At 46.4% G+C, this 18,054-nt stretch overlaps 1 protein-coding gene across 1 annotated transcript in view; it reads left to right on the plus strand.

The window, feature by feature from the left end:
* Positions 1-545: 545 nt before the first annotated feature.
* LOC135908426 (ionotropic receptor 25a-like) overlaps positions 546-18,054 on the plus strand; it is a 118,043-nt gene continuing 100,534 nt past the window's right edge. The window contains exons 1-4 of the mRNA XM_065440206.2: positions 546-818; positions 9,172-9,349; positions 9,523-9,806; positions 10,169-10,331. Coding sequence (XP_065296278.2) covers positions 546-818; positions 9,172-9,349; positions 9,523-9,806; positions 10,169-10,331 — 898 coding nt within the window. The remainder of the gene's footprint in view (positions 819-9,171; positions 9,350-9,522; positions 9,807-10,168; positions 10,332-18,054) is intronic.

The following is an 18,054-nucleotide window of genomic DNA, read 5'->3' on the forward strand; positions in this document are numbered from 1 at the left end:
AAACAAAGTGTGCAACGCAAGTAAATGTTATGTACAGGGGCGAGTTCCCCTTCGAACAATTTGAGCATCACATCCTGTAAGTATTTGTTTTTGGTTGATATTTCAATAAGCGATGAAAACAGCCACTTGAAACACCTGAGCCTAAACCACAAAAATAGTATCACATTTTGAAGCATGCTTGAGCTTCTGGCTGCTTAAGCGTAAACGAGAAAATTATGCACATCTTAGTCGACCGAGCATCAGAGTTTGGTTAAACAACTAGACCAGAAAATGCGATGTCAACTTATTTCGCTGGTTGCCCCCATACAGTTCAATTGTCTTGTACGCTAACAGCCATACAATACTGGTGAAGTTGAGAGTGCTTTCTTGGCATAGTAGTCCACTACTTTTTATAGCGGAGCTCTCTTAGCCTAGCTTCCAGCGTTTTATCATGTGCGTGTGCAGAAAACTATTGTAATGCAAGCCGCGTTTACGGAGTTATGAGCCATTGCTTAACGAGGTATGAGCCTGTAGGGAGTATGACTCTATAGGCGAACCACGTACAGATGACGTACAAGTACGACGAGCCGTTCGGTGGTCTGGACATCGTAATGTGCAGCGATCTGCGACAACTGCCTCCGTATCGTGGTAGGGACGTCTTTAGACGTACACGCATTCACAAGGTGTTCAGCCAGGAGGTCAAGTGGCATCATCTCTCCTACTTCCCGTTGTGGCGGGCTGTGCATCAAAAGGACGCCACGTTCTTGGCAATCCTCACGAAAATTGGGGGAGGAAGGGCCCTGCAACAGGAGGAGGTATGCGTCATCGAGAGTCAGTTTGTAAGTACCGATTGAGCCTTGCTTGTTGAGCCCGGTGCTGTGCGATTCTTCTACTCGAATAAGGACGTCGATACGTTCAACACCGATGTTGCCGTACAGGCTGTGGGAGACGTACACAGGGCTAGAACAATTGATGTGTACCTCGGATGCCGGTCCGACGACGACTGTGTTCGCGCACAGGCCAAGGTGGCTGGTATGACGCATCTCGAAATGGTAAATTTACTACATACTGTTTGCTCGGGTCATGCCCTACGGGGTCACGTTCAACATCGACGTGAAGGACGGACTGGTGAACGGTGTCGTCTGTGTACGTCGAGAGAACGAGTGTAGGGAAGGCGATGCGCGCGATGCAGTGCGCTTTTGGGTGAAATTTGATGTGCCAAATACTAGACGTGTGGGTAAGATCAAAGCCATGCCCCTCACGCACGCTGCTCGAAGACGGGGAATCAAGATCATGGCCGATTGCTTGCCCATCGAGTTGCATACCATCACCCTGACCCTGGATAGAAAGACTCGACTGAGTTGCCGACGAAGGCAGTTGGCGGTGGTTCAAGCTGGTGTGGTCACCGTACAGACTAGGGACAGAATCGTTTTCGCCACCGTATACGTTCATCCCGGAACCTCAAAGAGGGACCTTGAAAAATTTGTGAACAAGTTCTGGTGGATCCTCTCGTTGGACCAAAGTCTCATCGTCATTGTGGGTGATCGTTAACATCCACATGTCTCGTCCCGACGGCAAGTGGTTCTTGGGGATTCTCTTGGGAAGGTTCGGCGTTCAATGTTACACGAAGATCAAGACGCCGTCGGTCGCGCATAGACCTAACGTTCGCTAAGAAGACCTCTGCAGTGTCGTCACAGAGCCGATAGCCTTGTATCATAGCGACCATGAAGCAGTAATTACTGGGGTCGCCAGATAAACGTTAATGAAAACAAACATAAAGGGCATGCTTACGCGATATTCTTTTGATTTTATTTTATTTTTTCTACATTTATATAGTGCTCCGCTGGCCATCCACCTTCAAAAAGTGGAATGGCTCTGAAGTTTTAAAAGCTTTCCTTAACTGCAACGCTAACCAAAAATTAGGCCTTTGGAATGATGTTTCTCTATGGATGCTGCGATTGCCTCTCAAGTCACTTTAACTAGCTAAAAACTTTTAAAGTAATTGCTTGAGGTTTTTGGAGGAGTGAATGAAGTAACTGTCTTGAATTACGCAGCATTGCGCGAGCGGCTTCAGCTGCTGCAATCCCATATCGAAACATATGCCACAAAAAAAGTAACAAGAGAATCAGAAAAAGGCGCGCATATATATCACACCAGCGAGAAAAACGCAGTTTATTTTTGCAATGAGAAATAAATACGGGCAGCTCAAAATAAAAATGAAACCAAATACATAAAGATACAATCACAATAAGATACACACGCTGCTAGTTGAAGAAGCTGAGCCGCATTAAAATCTTTACTGCTTTCTACCTGGCGCTTCATCAGAAGAATCACGTGTAATCTGGGAGAAGAAAATTACAGTCTCTGTGCATTAATTCAACCAGAAGATGGGCTTTCGTGGGAAGATGAACTGCTGACTGCGTTCTAAAGAAAGAGATTAACCTAGGGATTGTAACGTAAGCGCTCCATCGCACTATCTGGCTTGATATTGAAAAACTTTATGCAAAGTTTCCGAGTTTTGGTCGGCAGGATGCTTCCGAAAACAACACTAGTTTGCATGAACTAAACTCCAACTCCGCGAAAGCTGTACTGTCCTAATGAACGTGGCTCGAAACATAAGGAAAATACTCAGTGCTGCTTTGGCATAGGTGCAAAGTGGATACAAGTCAATAGCCGCTCAATAATAGAGGCTGCAAAACAGCGAAACTGGAAGGGATGGCAATGCTGACAATCACTAATGCTCGTGCGCGAACTAAAAAAAACTAGCAAGCGAGGTAGTTGCACCGACTGTAGACAACAACGAGACAATCGTTGTTTATAGCCAGATGACGGTGAGACGGCGTAGGTTACAGTTTGTTGACCCTTCTTGAGCTGTTCGCTTTGGCTGCGCAAAAGCGCATTCACATTGCACCTAGAACTTACCGCAAGCTTTATACAACGGAAAATAGTAGGCCATCGGAAAGCGCGCATAAGTACAGAATATTGAGATCCTCCCGCAGTGGATTCAACTCTTTCTTTTGGTAAACAGTATAGTCATTCGATAACAGTTAGGAACGACGAACAAAAGGTGTTTGTTCATGCTCTCAGTATTGCAGCCTGTATAGGTTGTTCTGTCACATAACCCAGCTTGCCATTAAAGTATGCATCACGACAGCTTGAACGTTCTCCCTGTACAACACCAATTAAACGTGGCATATATTGAACTGATAGATGTTATTCGCAGGGGGTGTTATGCACATATTTGTAATCGCTTCACCTAAGCGAGTGGCTATGGCATGATTCCGGTAGTGGCGTGTTTTACTGAAAATTCTGTGTTTTCCAAAAATCCTCCCTTTATCCACAGCAACAGTATGGGATTTTATTCGTCTTACCTTTTCATGTGTCACCGCTGTGATATGTCGTTTAGCGTCATATGCAAAAATAACCCACGTCGTCATCTATGGAGATGCACACTCCGAAAAGTATATGACAAATTGCGGGCACACGTATTACAGCTTCGCAAATATATTTTGCAAAGCATAGATGGGGTAATATATTGGCAAAAAGGTGGTACAGTAGGCAATACTGCAATCGTCATCGTCATCAGCCTATTTTATGTCCACTGCTGGACGAAGGCCTCTACCCGCGATCTCCAATTACCCCTGTCCCGCGTCAGCTGACTCTTAGCAGCACCCGCAAATTTCCTAATTTTTCCGCACTACTTAGTCTTCTGTCGTCCTCTACTGCACTTCCCTTCTCTTTGTACTCATTCTGTCACCCTAATGGTCCAACGGTTATCTACTCTACGCATTACATAACCGGCCCAGCACCATTTTTTTAGCTTTATGTCAATTAGAATGTTGTCTATACCCGTTTACTCTTTTATCCGAATCACTCTATTTCTGTCTCTTAAAGTTATGCCTAGAATTCTTCGTTCCATCGCTCTGTGCGCACTCCTTAACTTGTTCTCAAGTTTCTTTGTCAGTCTCCAAGTATCTGCCCAATATGTCAGCACCGGTAAAATGCCCTGATTGTATACCTTCTTTTTCAATGATAACAGTAAGCTTCCAGTCAGGAGCTCACGATGTCTACCGTATGAGATTTAACCCATTTTTATTTTTCTGTGAATTTCCTTCTCATGTTCAGGGTTCCATATGATTAGTTCACCTAGGTAAACGTACTCCTTCACAGACTCTAGAGGCTGACTGGCGATCCTGAATTCCTGTGCCCTTGCCCGGTTATTCATCATTATCTTTGTATTCTGCATATTAATCTCTAGCCCCACTCTTACACTCTCCCTGTTAAGGTCCTCAATCAATTGTTGTAACTCGTCTGCAGTGTTGCTGAACAGAACAATGTCATCGGCAAACTGAAGGTTGCTGAGGTATTCGCTATCGATTCTTACTGCTAAATATTACTAGTTTAATAGCTTGAATATTTCTTCCAAGCAGGCAGTGAATAGTATTGGAGAAATTGTGTCTCCTTGTCTGACTCTTTTCTTTATAGGTATCCTCCTACTTTTCTTGTAGGAGCTTGTAGGAGAGAGGCTTATTGTACTCTGCGGATTTCTCGATAATCTGATTAATGACATGGATGTGATCCATTGTAGAGAATCCCTTCCTGAAGCCCGCCTGTTCCTTTGGTTGTCTAAAGTCCAGTGTTGCCCTTATCCTATTGGAGACTATCATGGTAAATATTTTGTATAATACTGGGAGTAAGCTAATAGGCCTATAATTTTTCAGCTCTTTAATGTCTCCCTTTTTGTAAATTAGTTAATGTTTGCATTCTTCCAGTTTTCTGGGACCATTGCAGTTGATGGACATTTCGTATACAGAGGCGTCAGTTTTTCAAGCATTATCTCTCCTCCACCTTTGATTAAATCGACTGTTATTCCATCTTCTCCTGCCGCTTTTCCTCGTTTTATGTCTTGCAACGCCCTTATGACCTCATCTCTTGCTATAGGACGAGTTTCTGTTACCTGTTAATAATTGTTTCGAATGGTGTTCTCCAGAGTCCTCTTGGTACTGTACAGGTCAGTATAGAATTCTTCGGCTGCATTTTTGTACCTTCGAGATTGCTGATGATATTACCCCGCTTATCTTTCAGTGCATACATCTTGGTTTGTCCTATGCCAAGTTTCCTTCTCACAAATTTCAGGCTGCGTCCATTTCTACGGCTTCCTCAGTCGTTATAATTTCAAATTTCACTTATTTTCCCCTTGTTGATCAGTTTTGACAGTTCCGGAATTCTATGTTATGTCTTGAGTTGGACACTTTGATTCTTTTGTCATTTCTTTATTAGGTACTATGTTATTTGGGGAAGCTTGTCTACTGGTTGCCTTGGGGCCTTGCCTCCCAGTTCAGTTGCTGCCTCTGAAGCCAACCTATTTAAGGTTTCATTCATTACCTCTATGTCATCATCATCATCTCTCTGTTCTAAGTCTGCAAATTTGTTTGCAAGTACCAGCCTAAATTTGTCTGCTTTTACCCTTACTGCCTCTCAGTTGACTGTTTCTTCTTGACCAAATTTCCTCTTTCTCTGTTCAAATTGACGCGAATCCTAGCCCTCACTAACCTATGCTCACTGCACTTTACCCTACCTATCACTTCTACATCCTGCATGATGCTGAGATAGGCAGAAAGTATGAAATCAATTTCATTCCTTGTTTCACCATTAGGGCTCTTCCAGGTCCACTTTCTGTTGCTATGCTTCCTGAAGAAGGTGTTCATTGTTCTTAGCTTATTCCTTTCTGCGATTTCTACCAGCACCTCTCCTCTAGCGTTTCTAGAATCGATGCCGTAGTTGCCAATCCCGTGTTCACCCGCCTGGTTTTTGCCCTTTTGCATTGCACTTTTGCACTTTGCGTTGAAGTCACCCATTACTACTGCATACCGAGTTTGCACTTTTCTCATCGCTAATTTAACATCTTCATAAAATTGATCTACTTCCTCTTCGTCATGCCTGGATGGTGGAGCGTAGGCTTGTACTACCTTCAACATATACCTCTTATTAGGTTTGATTATGGCTACTGCTACCCTCTCATTAATGCTGCAGAACTCGTCAATGTTGCCCGCTATGTCCTTGTGGATTAGGAATCCTACTCCGTATTGCTTCTTATCAGGGAGACCTCTATAGCAGAGGAAATGGCCGTTATTCAGCAACGTACAAGCCCCGCCAGGTCTTCTAATCTCACTAAGGCCGCTGACATCCCAAACGATGTCTGATACTTTCTCAAAGAGTACTGCTAGCCTGACTCGACAGAGTGTGGCAATTAAAGGGAAGCTGAAGAGTCTGTCGAATTCAATAAGGCGCTCATATACAGATGCGGGAACCTTATAAACCATGTAGGTAAAATTTCGGGTTTTTTTTTTCAATTAGGAGCGACGTAATCGTCGGTTGAAATTGCGCTGTAGCTCCGCCCCCCGTTGTGTGAGCGAGCGGAGCGGAGACCGGAAACCGCGGTGTTGTGACGTCAACTCTAGTGTTTCGTTCCTTCGCAGCATCCGCGACCGTGCCTGACCGCGCGTTTCTGCGTGCGTGCCATCGTTATCTGCTTCGATCGACCCTGCATTCCTTTGTTGGTGCGTGTGCGTGTTTGTAGAGTGGTAGTCAACGTGCGTGGTAGTCAACGTGAGTGGTAATCAACGTGAGTGGTAGTCAACGTGAGTGGTAGTCAACAGATGAAGGTCACTACACGTACTGCATGAACCGGGAAGTTTTTCACGCGTTTCAACTGTCTTTGTAGATTGCCAACAGCTTTGGACAGCGCACAAATGCCGACGATCGCATCCCCGCTTACGTTCCACGACGAGGCATGCAGGAACATAACACTACAGTTGTTTGACCGGAAACGAGCTCACTAGATCGGCGAAAGATCGGCGAGATCACTAGATCGCTTTGCAATAAACATACTCACCAAAGAGCATTTTCAACACGAGGAGATCCCTACACTTTGCTTTCGTTCGCGTCGAAAGCACTGCTCGCACCAGCATCGTTTGCTTCTTCGAGAGGCCGGCTCTTCGCAATCGGCTCGTACATGTAGGGAGTAGCGCCGAACTCCTCAGAAAAACGCAGTCTCTCTCAATTTTCCATTACCGTCTCAGAAAAACAGCACCAAACTACCTGGCACCGCGCTTCATGTGTAGCTGCAGCGGTCGGTTACTAGAGTTGACGTCACGAGGCGCACCGACCAATCACAGGCAGAAACGAGACGCGCGAGCTGGGCATGTCCGCTGCTGCACTTTTCGTCGAAATGAAATATATTTGGGCTTTCTTTCGCTCAACTTCGATACGATATTCGTATTCGGAGGGTTGAAAACCATGATGTGCAGATGTTCACTAATTTTTTCTGGAAAACTTTTCAGCTTCCCTTTAAATGTTCACAGGGTCAGCTTCTATTGGTGGCCTGTCCGGACCCAGAGATCCTTACCACCATCTCCTGCGTTACAGGTCTGACCACCGCCTTGGACAGCTGCTCCGCAGCTGCTGGGGACTGAGGGCCATGAGTTCATTATAGATATCATTGGGGAGGTTCTGGCCGAAAACTGCACCAGGGAGGCCAATTTCTGTTCTGGTGAGGGAGTGTCTTTGTTCAAGCTGAGTGGGCCTTCCTAATTCAGTTGTATGTGGATTAGTAAAGCCCCACTAACTCACTCTCGGCATCTTTCGCCGGTGTCAGGCGCCACTCCAAGCCTGCAGGTGTAGTGCACTGGAGGATGTGATATTCAGATACACCATCGTAGATAATATAAAAAAGGGGGCGGGGGTGGGGATTTGAACTTCCGACTACTGCGACAGAGCATGCGACATAGCTCAGTGAGATAATCCTACAGGGGGCTGGGCTACCTTGTCGCCGCTAAGTGCGGCCTAGAGGGCCCTACGTGACCAAGAGATCCACTGATTTCTCCGACCTTAGCGTGTTTTGCAGATCGTCATAGGTTGCACAATATAGTGTCACTTCTCCTTGGTCCTAACGTCTTGTCTTCCGAATTTCATGCACGCACGCGGTCTCGAACGTGCCTAGGTACACGGTATATTTTCGCTGAAATTGAACAGCACCTAACACTGGCATGTAAAAATGGACAAAGGAAAAGTTTTCAGTGCTTGCCGGGAGGCCTGGGGCTGCGTATCATTCGTTCGTCGCGTCTGCGTGTCTCTTTGCGTCCGAAAGCTAGCGCACCCCGGGTATTCAGAACGGTGAGACCTGTCGCCGTATCGATACCGCTCTGAGCCTCGCGCAAAAGAAGTGACCTTGAAAGGTCCCAATGGTGTCTCCACCCTTTCTTCAGCTTTGAACAGCGGTTATAATAGAGCCGATGAGAAGGAGGGGGGGCGTAACTGACCCTGTAGTTTTTCTGGGAACGCTGCGGCCCTAAACGCTAGAAAGTGGTGAATCATATGCCTCCTTTCCCCTACAGTCGTGCCTTCTGCGATCAGTCAGACATGGTTTGGACACTTCCCGCTTGAAAACTATTAGCCCCTCTGTTGCCGCCGCGGTCGCAATACAATTGTCGGGATTACAAAAAAAAAAAATAAGCGAGAAAGCATAACTGCAGATGTAGACTAAATGAATGGACGCATATTCGATCGTTCTGACATGCTAGAAATATTTGTGGTAACTTTAGAGGTAGGTGTCGTTGCTACATGCTTTTCCTTCTTTGCGTGAATATTGTGAACAAAAACCTTCCCGTCATTTCTCTCTGTTCATCTTGTGCGGAAATTTCGCATCTTCAAAGAAAGCCCGTTTTGGCAGCGCACCTCGTAAGTTGCTGCAGATAAGTTCTAGAACAATTGTAATGTTAAGGAGTGTGTAGTGCCAACATCTAATACACGTATTAGGTTCCACGAATACGTTTTGAAGATCTGTATAAGCTAGCTTCTATGTATTGTGGGCTTATAAAGAGGGAATCGCGGCAGGTGCAAATGTTCGGGATGTGTGTGCGTTATATTTTCTAGTGTTGTCGCTAGAAAGTATGTGCAAGGTATGTTGATACTGCAAGAAGATTTCATAATTTGAAGTGTTGAGGCGGCGTTGTTGCTTCATCAAACATAAAAACCTTAGCTCCGCAAACGCTTGAAAAGCAACAACAAACAACACAGCTACGGCTGCAGAAACCAGGTAAACTCATTAGGCAGATGAAGTGGTGATCATGGAGGAATACCACATTCCTCCCTTGTACGTGTTCAATACTTCGCAACCTCATCAAAGTGCAGAACACGTACAAGGGAGACGGCCGCAGGCTCCTGGAAGACCTGAAGGCCAAGTACCTAAAGACAGAGAAGGTCCAGTACCCGGTGCCCGAGAGGTACGAAGTACTCGACAACGAAGAACTGGACCGGCCGTTTACCATGATGGAACTGTGGACAGTGATAGATGACAGTAATAAGAGAGGTGCCCCAGGCAGGGACGCCATAACTTACAAATTACATGGTAACATGAGCGGTACAGCCAACTGCAGCCTCGTAGAGCGCATCAACGAAGCTGGGAGAGCTCGCAGTTGCCGAAGGAATGGAAGGACGCGAAGGTCCGCTTCATTCCAAAGCTCGGCAAGGCCCTCAAAATAGACAACATGCGGCCCATCTCCCTCACGTCCTGCGTGGAGAAGGTGATGGAGCGCATGGTCCTTCGCCGGCTACAGAAGCAGCTCGAAGAAACGGATCAAAGGCCAGAGACGATGTACGGCTTCAGGCAACATCTCAGCACCCAAGACGTCATGATTAAACTCCACGAACTGGTCGTCAAGCCGGCAGCGAGGCACGCGCCGAGCGGGATACTCGCCGTCGACCTGAAGGGAGCGTTTGACAACGTAGTGCCACGCGAGCGTGTTGCAGAATCTGAACAAGACCAGGTGTGGCCAAAAGACATTCGGCTGCATAAAATATTTTCTGTCAAACCGAACGGTGACCATAAGGATAGGGGAGGAGGAGTCGGACCCTGTCGAGCTCGCCGATAGGGGCACCCCTCAGGGATCGGTCTTGTCGCCCCTGCTCTTCAGTCTGGTCCTCCTGCCCCTGCCCGATGTACTCAAGCAAATCGAAGGCGTCGACCATGCGTTTTACGCCGAGGATATTACGGTGTGGACGGCCCGAGCCGCATCCGATGCCTGGATGGAGTAAGGCTTGCAGCGGGCGGCAAAGAACGTGCACGAGCACGCAAAGTCGTGCGGACTGAGCTGCGCTCCCCAGATATGAGTTGATCATGATCCAACAGGGAAAATCCAAGAAGGAGCTGCCGCCGAACGTGATTATCACCATCACCGGAACGACCATCAAGCCAAAACAGCATATTAGGATTCTCGGCCCACTACTTCAGAGTGACGGGAAGGCGCATGCCACCATCACAAACATCAAGACTGCAACCGAAGATATAGTTGGTATAATTCGGAGGTTATCTAACAGAAACCGAGTCTTTAAAGAGGACGACGCCATGCACCTGGTACGCGCGTTCGTCGTGTCGCGGGTTACCTACTCCGCCCCGTATCTCTAGCTGACGAAGCCGAATAGGGACACCCTAAACACGATGCTTCGTAAGGCAACGAAGCAAGCACTCGGCATGCCCATATACTCGTCCACGCAATGACTGTAGACACGGGCGCCCACAACACGGTGGAGGAGCTCATCGAAGCCCACCTTTCTAATCAGAGAATCTGGCTCAGTCACGCGGAACACGGACGAGCCGTCGTACGCAAGATAGGATGGCAGATTGAGCCAGTACCCATCAAGACGGCCCTTCCGGAAGGCTGGAAGACGACCATTTGGACCAAACCCCTTCCACGGTACATGACGCCGGGCAAAGACGACGAGAGGCGCACCGCGCGAGCCAGAGCCGGAGCCCGGAAGCTGGAAGAGAACCCCGGGGTCCTCTACGCGGACGCCTCGCTCCGAAAACAGTGACCGTACAGCGATGGCGGTTACATCAAAAGACAGGCTGATCGTCAGCTCGTCCCTGAAGACAACAGACGCCGCAGTTGCCGAATAAGCGACCGTGGCCCTCGCATTCGCACAACCGAGGGTGGGCAACATAGTCACCCACTCAAAGAGAGCCTAAAGAACCTTCCCCAAGGGGGTAATCTGCTCCGCTGCGAGAGCCATTCTATCCAAGCACAAGCCTCCGTGAAGAGCCGCGTAGCTACCATATGACGTCATAACAGCTGCAAAAGCAGAGGCTCAACTCGTGCGCTCGCTTGCGGCCGCGTAGCTACGTAGCCGGGCCTCAGCTCGTGCGTTCGCCTGCATGAGTTGTTTCTTCGTCTAGCCGAACCAAATATAGCCAAGCAACAGCAGTTCACCAGGCTAAGCAGTGGTTCAACATCTAAAATAAAGGCTAGTATGCTTCGCATGCTGGGCTTAACCTTAACTAAGCCACAGTCATTTTTATGCGACGCATACTAGCCGCACAACCACGCTCTTCTTTGCTGCGCCGAGCGCGGCCGCGTAGCTACCATTGAGGGTATGAGCCATTGTTCCTTGCTGCGCGTCTCATATGTGGATCTATTCTCTTTTAAGTTTGCTATGTTTGTTATTAAGTTGCTTTTATTTTTATGCGTTGCATAATGCAATCACTCAGTTCAGCCCTTGGGCGCGGCCGGGCAGCCACCATTGACCTTTAGCGCAACCACGTGACGGGACGTGACGACAGCCGGAGGAAAAGCTGGGCCCCAACTCGCGCAATATGCAACGCATTCTTGTCTTAACCAAGCTAAGCCTGGCGATTTTTATGCGAAGCATGCTAGCCGCACAATCACGCTCTTCCTTGCTGCGCCGCGCGCGGCGGCGTAGCTACCATATGACGTCATAACAGCTGCACGGAGGCTGAACTCGTGCGCTCGCTTGCGGCCGCGTAGCTACATAGCCGGGCCTCAGCTCGTGCGCTCGCCTGCATGAGTTGTTTCTTCGTCTAGCCGAACCAAATATAGCCAAGCAACAGCATTTCACTAGGCTAAACAGTGGTTCAACAACTAAAATAAAGGCTAGTATGCTTCGCATCCTGGGCTTAACCTTAGCTAAGCCACAGCCATTTTTTTAATGGGTTTCGTGCAAAAATTGGAGTACCACTTTCGCGACTGCTAAGTATACTGACCTTGTGTATGTTATTTAATTTCTGCGTTTATATATATTGTTTGGTTTTCTTTTGTTCTTGTTGTTCTCTTTTGCACGATTAAAGACCATTCCGCTCAGATCACAAAGCTGTTTCTCGCTATCTATAAAGTTAAAATAGTTAACTGAACCAAATAGACGGTAATTATTATTTTGAACCTGAGCTCCGCTTAAATTGAAGCTATGACCACCATTCGAGAAGCTAAACGGTACCCAAGAGAGAAAGAGAAGGAAGGCTTCATGATGAGATCGCAAATAGCTATTTAAAATAACATGAGCAGTGAAAACTATTTAGTCCCAGTTCCAAACAGGCTTCGTGAAGGTATTTTGTTATAATTTTGATCGCCCTGCTCACGTTGAGGGTCAGGCTAAGGTCTGTAGATAACTTTTTCAGACAAAGAATGATCTTGGAAATTTGTCCAATGCTCGGCCACTCATTGTCGTTTCACTGCGTGCGTGTCACAGGCAGCGTCTTTTGCCACGAAGCTGTCTGTGGCTACCCTCCGGAAAAATCGTGACGGCGAACAGAAAACACCTTGCGGCAAAGCGAACTTTCATGCGAGTGCTCCGTAGCTCCCGATGTAATGAAGGCATCTAGAAAAAAATCATACTGAAATTGGCCATTGAGATGACTCTATCGCTAGCCCGTGGTTCATTGACTTGCCCTAATTAGTTAGTTCACAGTGAATTTGTAAACGTTACAGAATTCCGCTCTGCTGTCGATACGTAGGCATCTACGGAGGGAGTATGGTTTAAGAAAACAGCTGTAACTCTTGTTTTATCGAAACTATCCCGAAACAAATTATATGAAAATTAGGAGCTTAGATGACTCTATCATAACGCCGACTTTCATTTACTTTCTTAATTACGGAGTTCACAGTGAAGTTGTGAATATTGTGGATATCCCTTCTGCTGCCAATACATGGGCTATTACGGAAGGAAGACGGACAGCCCCATGTTTGTCCGTTAGAATATAACTCTGGCCCTTTCAAGTTTAGTTCGGCTAATTCGGCTAATTAATTCGCCTAATTAGGCTAATTAATTCAGTTAATTAAGTATGTTAAATCGCAAATTACAAACAAGTGTGTTTTGTTTCGTACACTCCTTTAGACTGCGGCCGGTGAACGCATATCGTCGGTCGCGGAGATGCTTGGTTTAACAGCCACATGCGTCTAAACGCAGTTCCGTCGTAGCTGCGTCGACAACACTTGCGTTATTAGAGCTTAGTCGTTAAAGCCCTTTGTCGGTAGCTCTGCGTAGATAATTACGTACGGCGTGACGTAGTGCGCGCCTGATATTTCTTTGTGTTTCGCATAAATGACCTACGCATAGTTGTATATAATTACATACCAAGAAAACTCTACACCAACATAACCTATACCACCATAGCAACTTCGTTGGTCAACCACATTCACAGGGTAGAATGGCTCCTAATTTTCTTCTTTCGTTTTTCTTGCAGCGACCGGCCTAGTTGCCTTTTCCGGCGTATGTACACACGAAATCGAAGCGGGGAACGCGGCGGATAAAAACATGGACACAAATTGTCCTACCCTTCCTCCTTCCCAGAAACACTGCTGCAAACTGAAAGTCTCGACAGAAAATAAAAAAAAACACTGACTCATATCAGAGCGAAGAATTTTCTGCGAGTGCACGTGATTCTAACCTTTACTTCTTGATTGTTATTTCCAAGTGCGCGTTCGTTTCATTCTTAGGTATCTTTTTATTTATTTGTGGTATGCCTATTCGGCGGCATATACCGGACACGTTACCAAGAAACTAAAAGAGATACCATAAATATTAGCTCACGTTATTACTTTCAATATTAGCACTGATAATCTGTACTGAGTGGCGAGAATATCTTGGACTGTGGCGGTGGGCGCAACACAAGAAAGAGCAAGTGTCGTTGTGGTAATATTTTTTTTAATGAGCTAGAATTTATGCGGGAACGCATTTGCATAAGTTCTTCGCTTTCTTCCTCAGAGTGAGAAAAAAAAGATGAGAAGAATTGAATGAGCGATGACATGGTTGCACCATGTCATGTATGTCGGAAACAGATTCCATCGGGGCAAAATATCGAGGCGTAAGAATTTCACTGCGAACGCTGTTTGCAAGAAAACCACTAAGGCGGTAAGAATGATGAAACGTCGCTGCCGCCGTGCGAATTGCGAGTGCGTTTGGAACAGATGGCGGGCGCGATATACTTGGGGGTTACGTTGAAAAGAAAGGGAATTTTCATTTTTGCTGTTCCGGCGAAATGATCGTTTGCTAGTATACTTCCTCTGAAACTGAGCTAGCGCGAAAAGGATGCAAGTTATTTTTCCTTTTTTTTTTTATTTATGCACTGATCTCGGCCAGCGCTTACAAAGATTGCAGATCTTCGCCCGAGCGGAAACCCTAACCAAAGTGGAAATTTGGAGTTAGAGGAGCTCCAAACATCAACGAATGAACCTCGGCAGTAAGTAGTAATTCAATGGAAGAAGCAATTCGCTGATGATATTGTTACGAAACCAACTCGTTCCGAGAGACATTCTGCCTGGAGCAGATGACGAAGAAGAAGGGTCCGTCTGGTCTGCAGACTGTCCACCGTCTGGCTTGCTGCTGTGTACCTTGGGGTTAATACACTGTAAATAGTCATGCCTCGTGTTGTTTTACGTAACATCTTTGTGATGGAGCTGTTGGTTGACCCTTGTACCCATCACAGAGCTCCGCAACGGCCGTCTCATCACGGTTCCAACCATGTCACTTGGTGCCGGAACATCGTCTTACGTAACGATGTAAAAGTTAAGAAATCACTTTAGGGCATGCAGACTGCCGAACGTTTCATCTCTAAAAGGCTCCATGCAGTGTTAAACAAGTAGCAAGATTACTTGAACGGCCCTGGGACCCATTAGGCAGCCCCATTTTTTTTTGTCAGTGCTTGGCTTGAGCATTTATGAAGCTATGACATCGACACATACTGATGTCCTGAAGTGATGAAGTTAGTAGGCTGTTTAGAGGTTGTCCCAAGAATGTCGTCCAGATATTAGCATGTCTAAACCTTTACTTCGATGTGCATGCTATTAAATTCAGTATCTTATGTTTTATTCTTTCTGCAGCACATCAGCTTGAAACCAGGGCTGCTGATTTCTTTTTTTCATCGTGTTCCCGTTCTACTGAAAACATTTGAGAGCTACAATCTAATTTCTAGACAAGCAGACATGAAGTGCAAAAGAAAAGTAGGCTCACTTACCATTTCAGAACTTGCCAAACATTGTATTGTCAATGCAGCTTTGCCAATAATTGTACCAAAAAGCTTGAGTGTGGCTTATCAGCGTGGTGTCCGGGAACTTCTACCTTCACTTTTTGGGGATACTTAAATGAAGGCAATTATTTAAAAATGCGAGGGAAAGCATTTCACTCAGGTCGTGGAGTGTCGCTAATTTAGAAGAAGCTTACTCATTTTTATCCCTAAAGTGGCATATACGTGTGCATGATATCTAATGCTCCAGAAGCGGTTTTGCACTGGTCTAACTGGTAATCGCGAAAAGTCATCCGCAGCAATCACAGAACTTGGGCTGTATGCTGTCACGACTGTCATTGTTAATGACATTCCCTTGTTAGAACATACATGGCTTTTCCGGCATCACGAAGTGTGGTGGCGGGTGACTAAGTATAGCATGTTTGACATTTAAATGTAATAGCTACCTCAGCACTGTACTGTAACGAACAATGCCATGATGGAAACAACTGTCGAAAATGAAATGAAATACAATGGTTTCACATTGTGGAACATAAAATGCAGATCACTTTTCTCTGTTTTACATCACCACTGTTACCTAACTGGTCCATACAAAATAATGCTTTTAAAGTACAGGTCCAGACCTGTTCGGAAAAAAAATGAATGAAGGCTAAAAGGTAGTACATGGTGTGGCTAACTAAGGAACCTTCCCATGGGCCAAACCACAGTTACTTAGCGCCTTTTGATCATTTGCCAGCCGCCACGCCCAATCCGCTCAGGAAATCACCGCCTTAACTAGTGTTTTTGCCGGAATAACTTAGGTCATGTGTATTCTGATGCGCGTTAATGAGCGTTTACCTCCCCTGTGTGCGCACGGCATTTCACTTGCGGCTACGATATGGGAGGTCATGGTCGCTGCATACTAAAGAATAATCCCACCCTGGAAGGCGGACTGAATGCCGTGACACCATTGTTGCGCCCTTATTTTTACTGAACATTGTGAAAACGCACGTAATCTTTAGCAGCAATTTAATGGACTTTAGTGCATCTTTCAGTTAGTTTCAGTGCGTTGAATGGGTGATATTGGAGAAAAATATACCTCACAGAATGCAAGGATGGTCGGGCACTCTAATACCCCACCCAACAACAATAGGGTACCTCGCTGTCTAGTATCAGCTATCGGGGCCAGCCCGATCCGGACGTGAGAGCGCGGCGAACGGCCGGGGCTCATGGGGTTCTGGACTAAGGACTCCACCCACGTCTAGAACATGTCGAAGGACCCTGCGGTTCCTCTTTACTTTAATAAACGTTTCTCTCTCTCTCTCTCTCTCTTGCTCTCTCTCGAGCATTCGGGATTACAAGAAAGTAAAATGTCAAACGGGAGTAGTTTCAACAAGGCCGAATATTGGGCTAGTTGCTATGGTTTACTGATAATGGCGACAAGATTTAGGGCGATTCGGAAAGACAGGGACGTGGCAGAGACACAGGAAAGCGCTAACTTTTAACTGACGTTTATTGAAACACAAAGGCAGATGTATAGCGAAGCAGGTAAGAAAGATACAAAAGATACAAAACTACAAAAAAATAAGTTTAGAAGTGTGATTTTCTGGGCCAGTTGGTGCATGGTGAACGTGTAAGGGGTTCCAGAAAGTGTGGACAGGACAACGCGTTGTACTGCCCATTTCTTTTCGCTTGTGCTCGCGTCCGTACTTGCTGGAGCCCCTTATACGTTTACAAAAGATAAACCACAACGCACGCGAACGCCATTACCGTCCAGGAATGCAATTTCCTTGTCAGAAAGATTAACTGACGGTGGACTAACACAGTCTGCTCCATTTTTTTCGAATCTACCGGGCTTCGATTATTTCACGCATGCTGGGATCTTTGCTTCTCACCTCCACTGTGCATGCACCGAACATTGGCTTGCACGTTTTGCTGGGACAATCATGGCAATTGGTTTTGCCACATTTCGCTTGTGTTCTGCAAGCCTTTCATTGAGGCATCTGCCAGTTCTCTATGTATACCCTAGCCCAAGTTAACGGAATATGGTAAACCACCCCTTGCGAGCATGCCACAAATTTATGTCTATGCTTCACTTTGCATCCCCTTGATTGTTTGGGAAAAGGGTCCGTCAGCATACACAACTTTGATAACTTGTCTGGGGCAGAGAACGTCAACTTCACATTCGCCTTATTGGCAACCTCCTTCAGCCTATGGGAGATACCGTTCATGTGCGGAATCTCTGCCGTCTTTTTCCTTTCTGTGGATTGTTCGCCGTGGCTCCTCTTGCACTTCTTTACCAAGCCTTCCGCCACGGAAACAAGCACCCCATCTTTGGATAACCAGCCTCAGAAAGCCGACTGCCTTGTTCGCTCCGTAGTTTTCCAGTGGTTAGCACCGAGTCATTGTTCGAGAACGTATTATGGCCACAGTCGCATGGCTCTGGCCAAATTTGCTGCAGTCGGAGCGTCAGAAGACTGACCGTGCACACGGTATATAGTAATGTGCCTTGTCGCTCTCAGAACGATGACTGCAGTAGGATGCGCTGCAGCCTTTCATAGTGAAAACCTAAGTACAACTAGAGCACAGGAGGATGTTAGGCGACGCACCAGAACATTGAATGCAATCCCACAAAAGCGGCCCAGGTCAAACGTGTCATACGACGCAGCCCAAGCGAATGGCTCAAATGATTCTGCGCTGATGACGATAGCGCTGCTATCAGTGAGACGAGGAGGATGGACAGTCCCGGGCAGAACACACAGGGTCGGCTTCTCTGATAAATT

This window comes from Dermacentor albipictus, chromosome 1, assembly GCF_038994185.2.
Source record: "Dermacentor albipictus isolate Rhodes 1998 colony chromosome 1, USDA_Dalb.pri_finalv2, whole genome shotgun sequence".
Classification (NCBI taxonomy): domain Eukaryota; kingdom Metazoa; phylum Arthropoda; class Arachnida; order Ixodida; family Ixodidae; genus Dermacentor; species Dermacentor albipictus.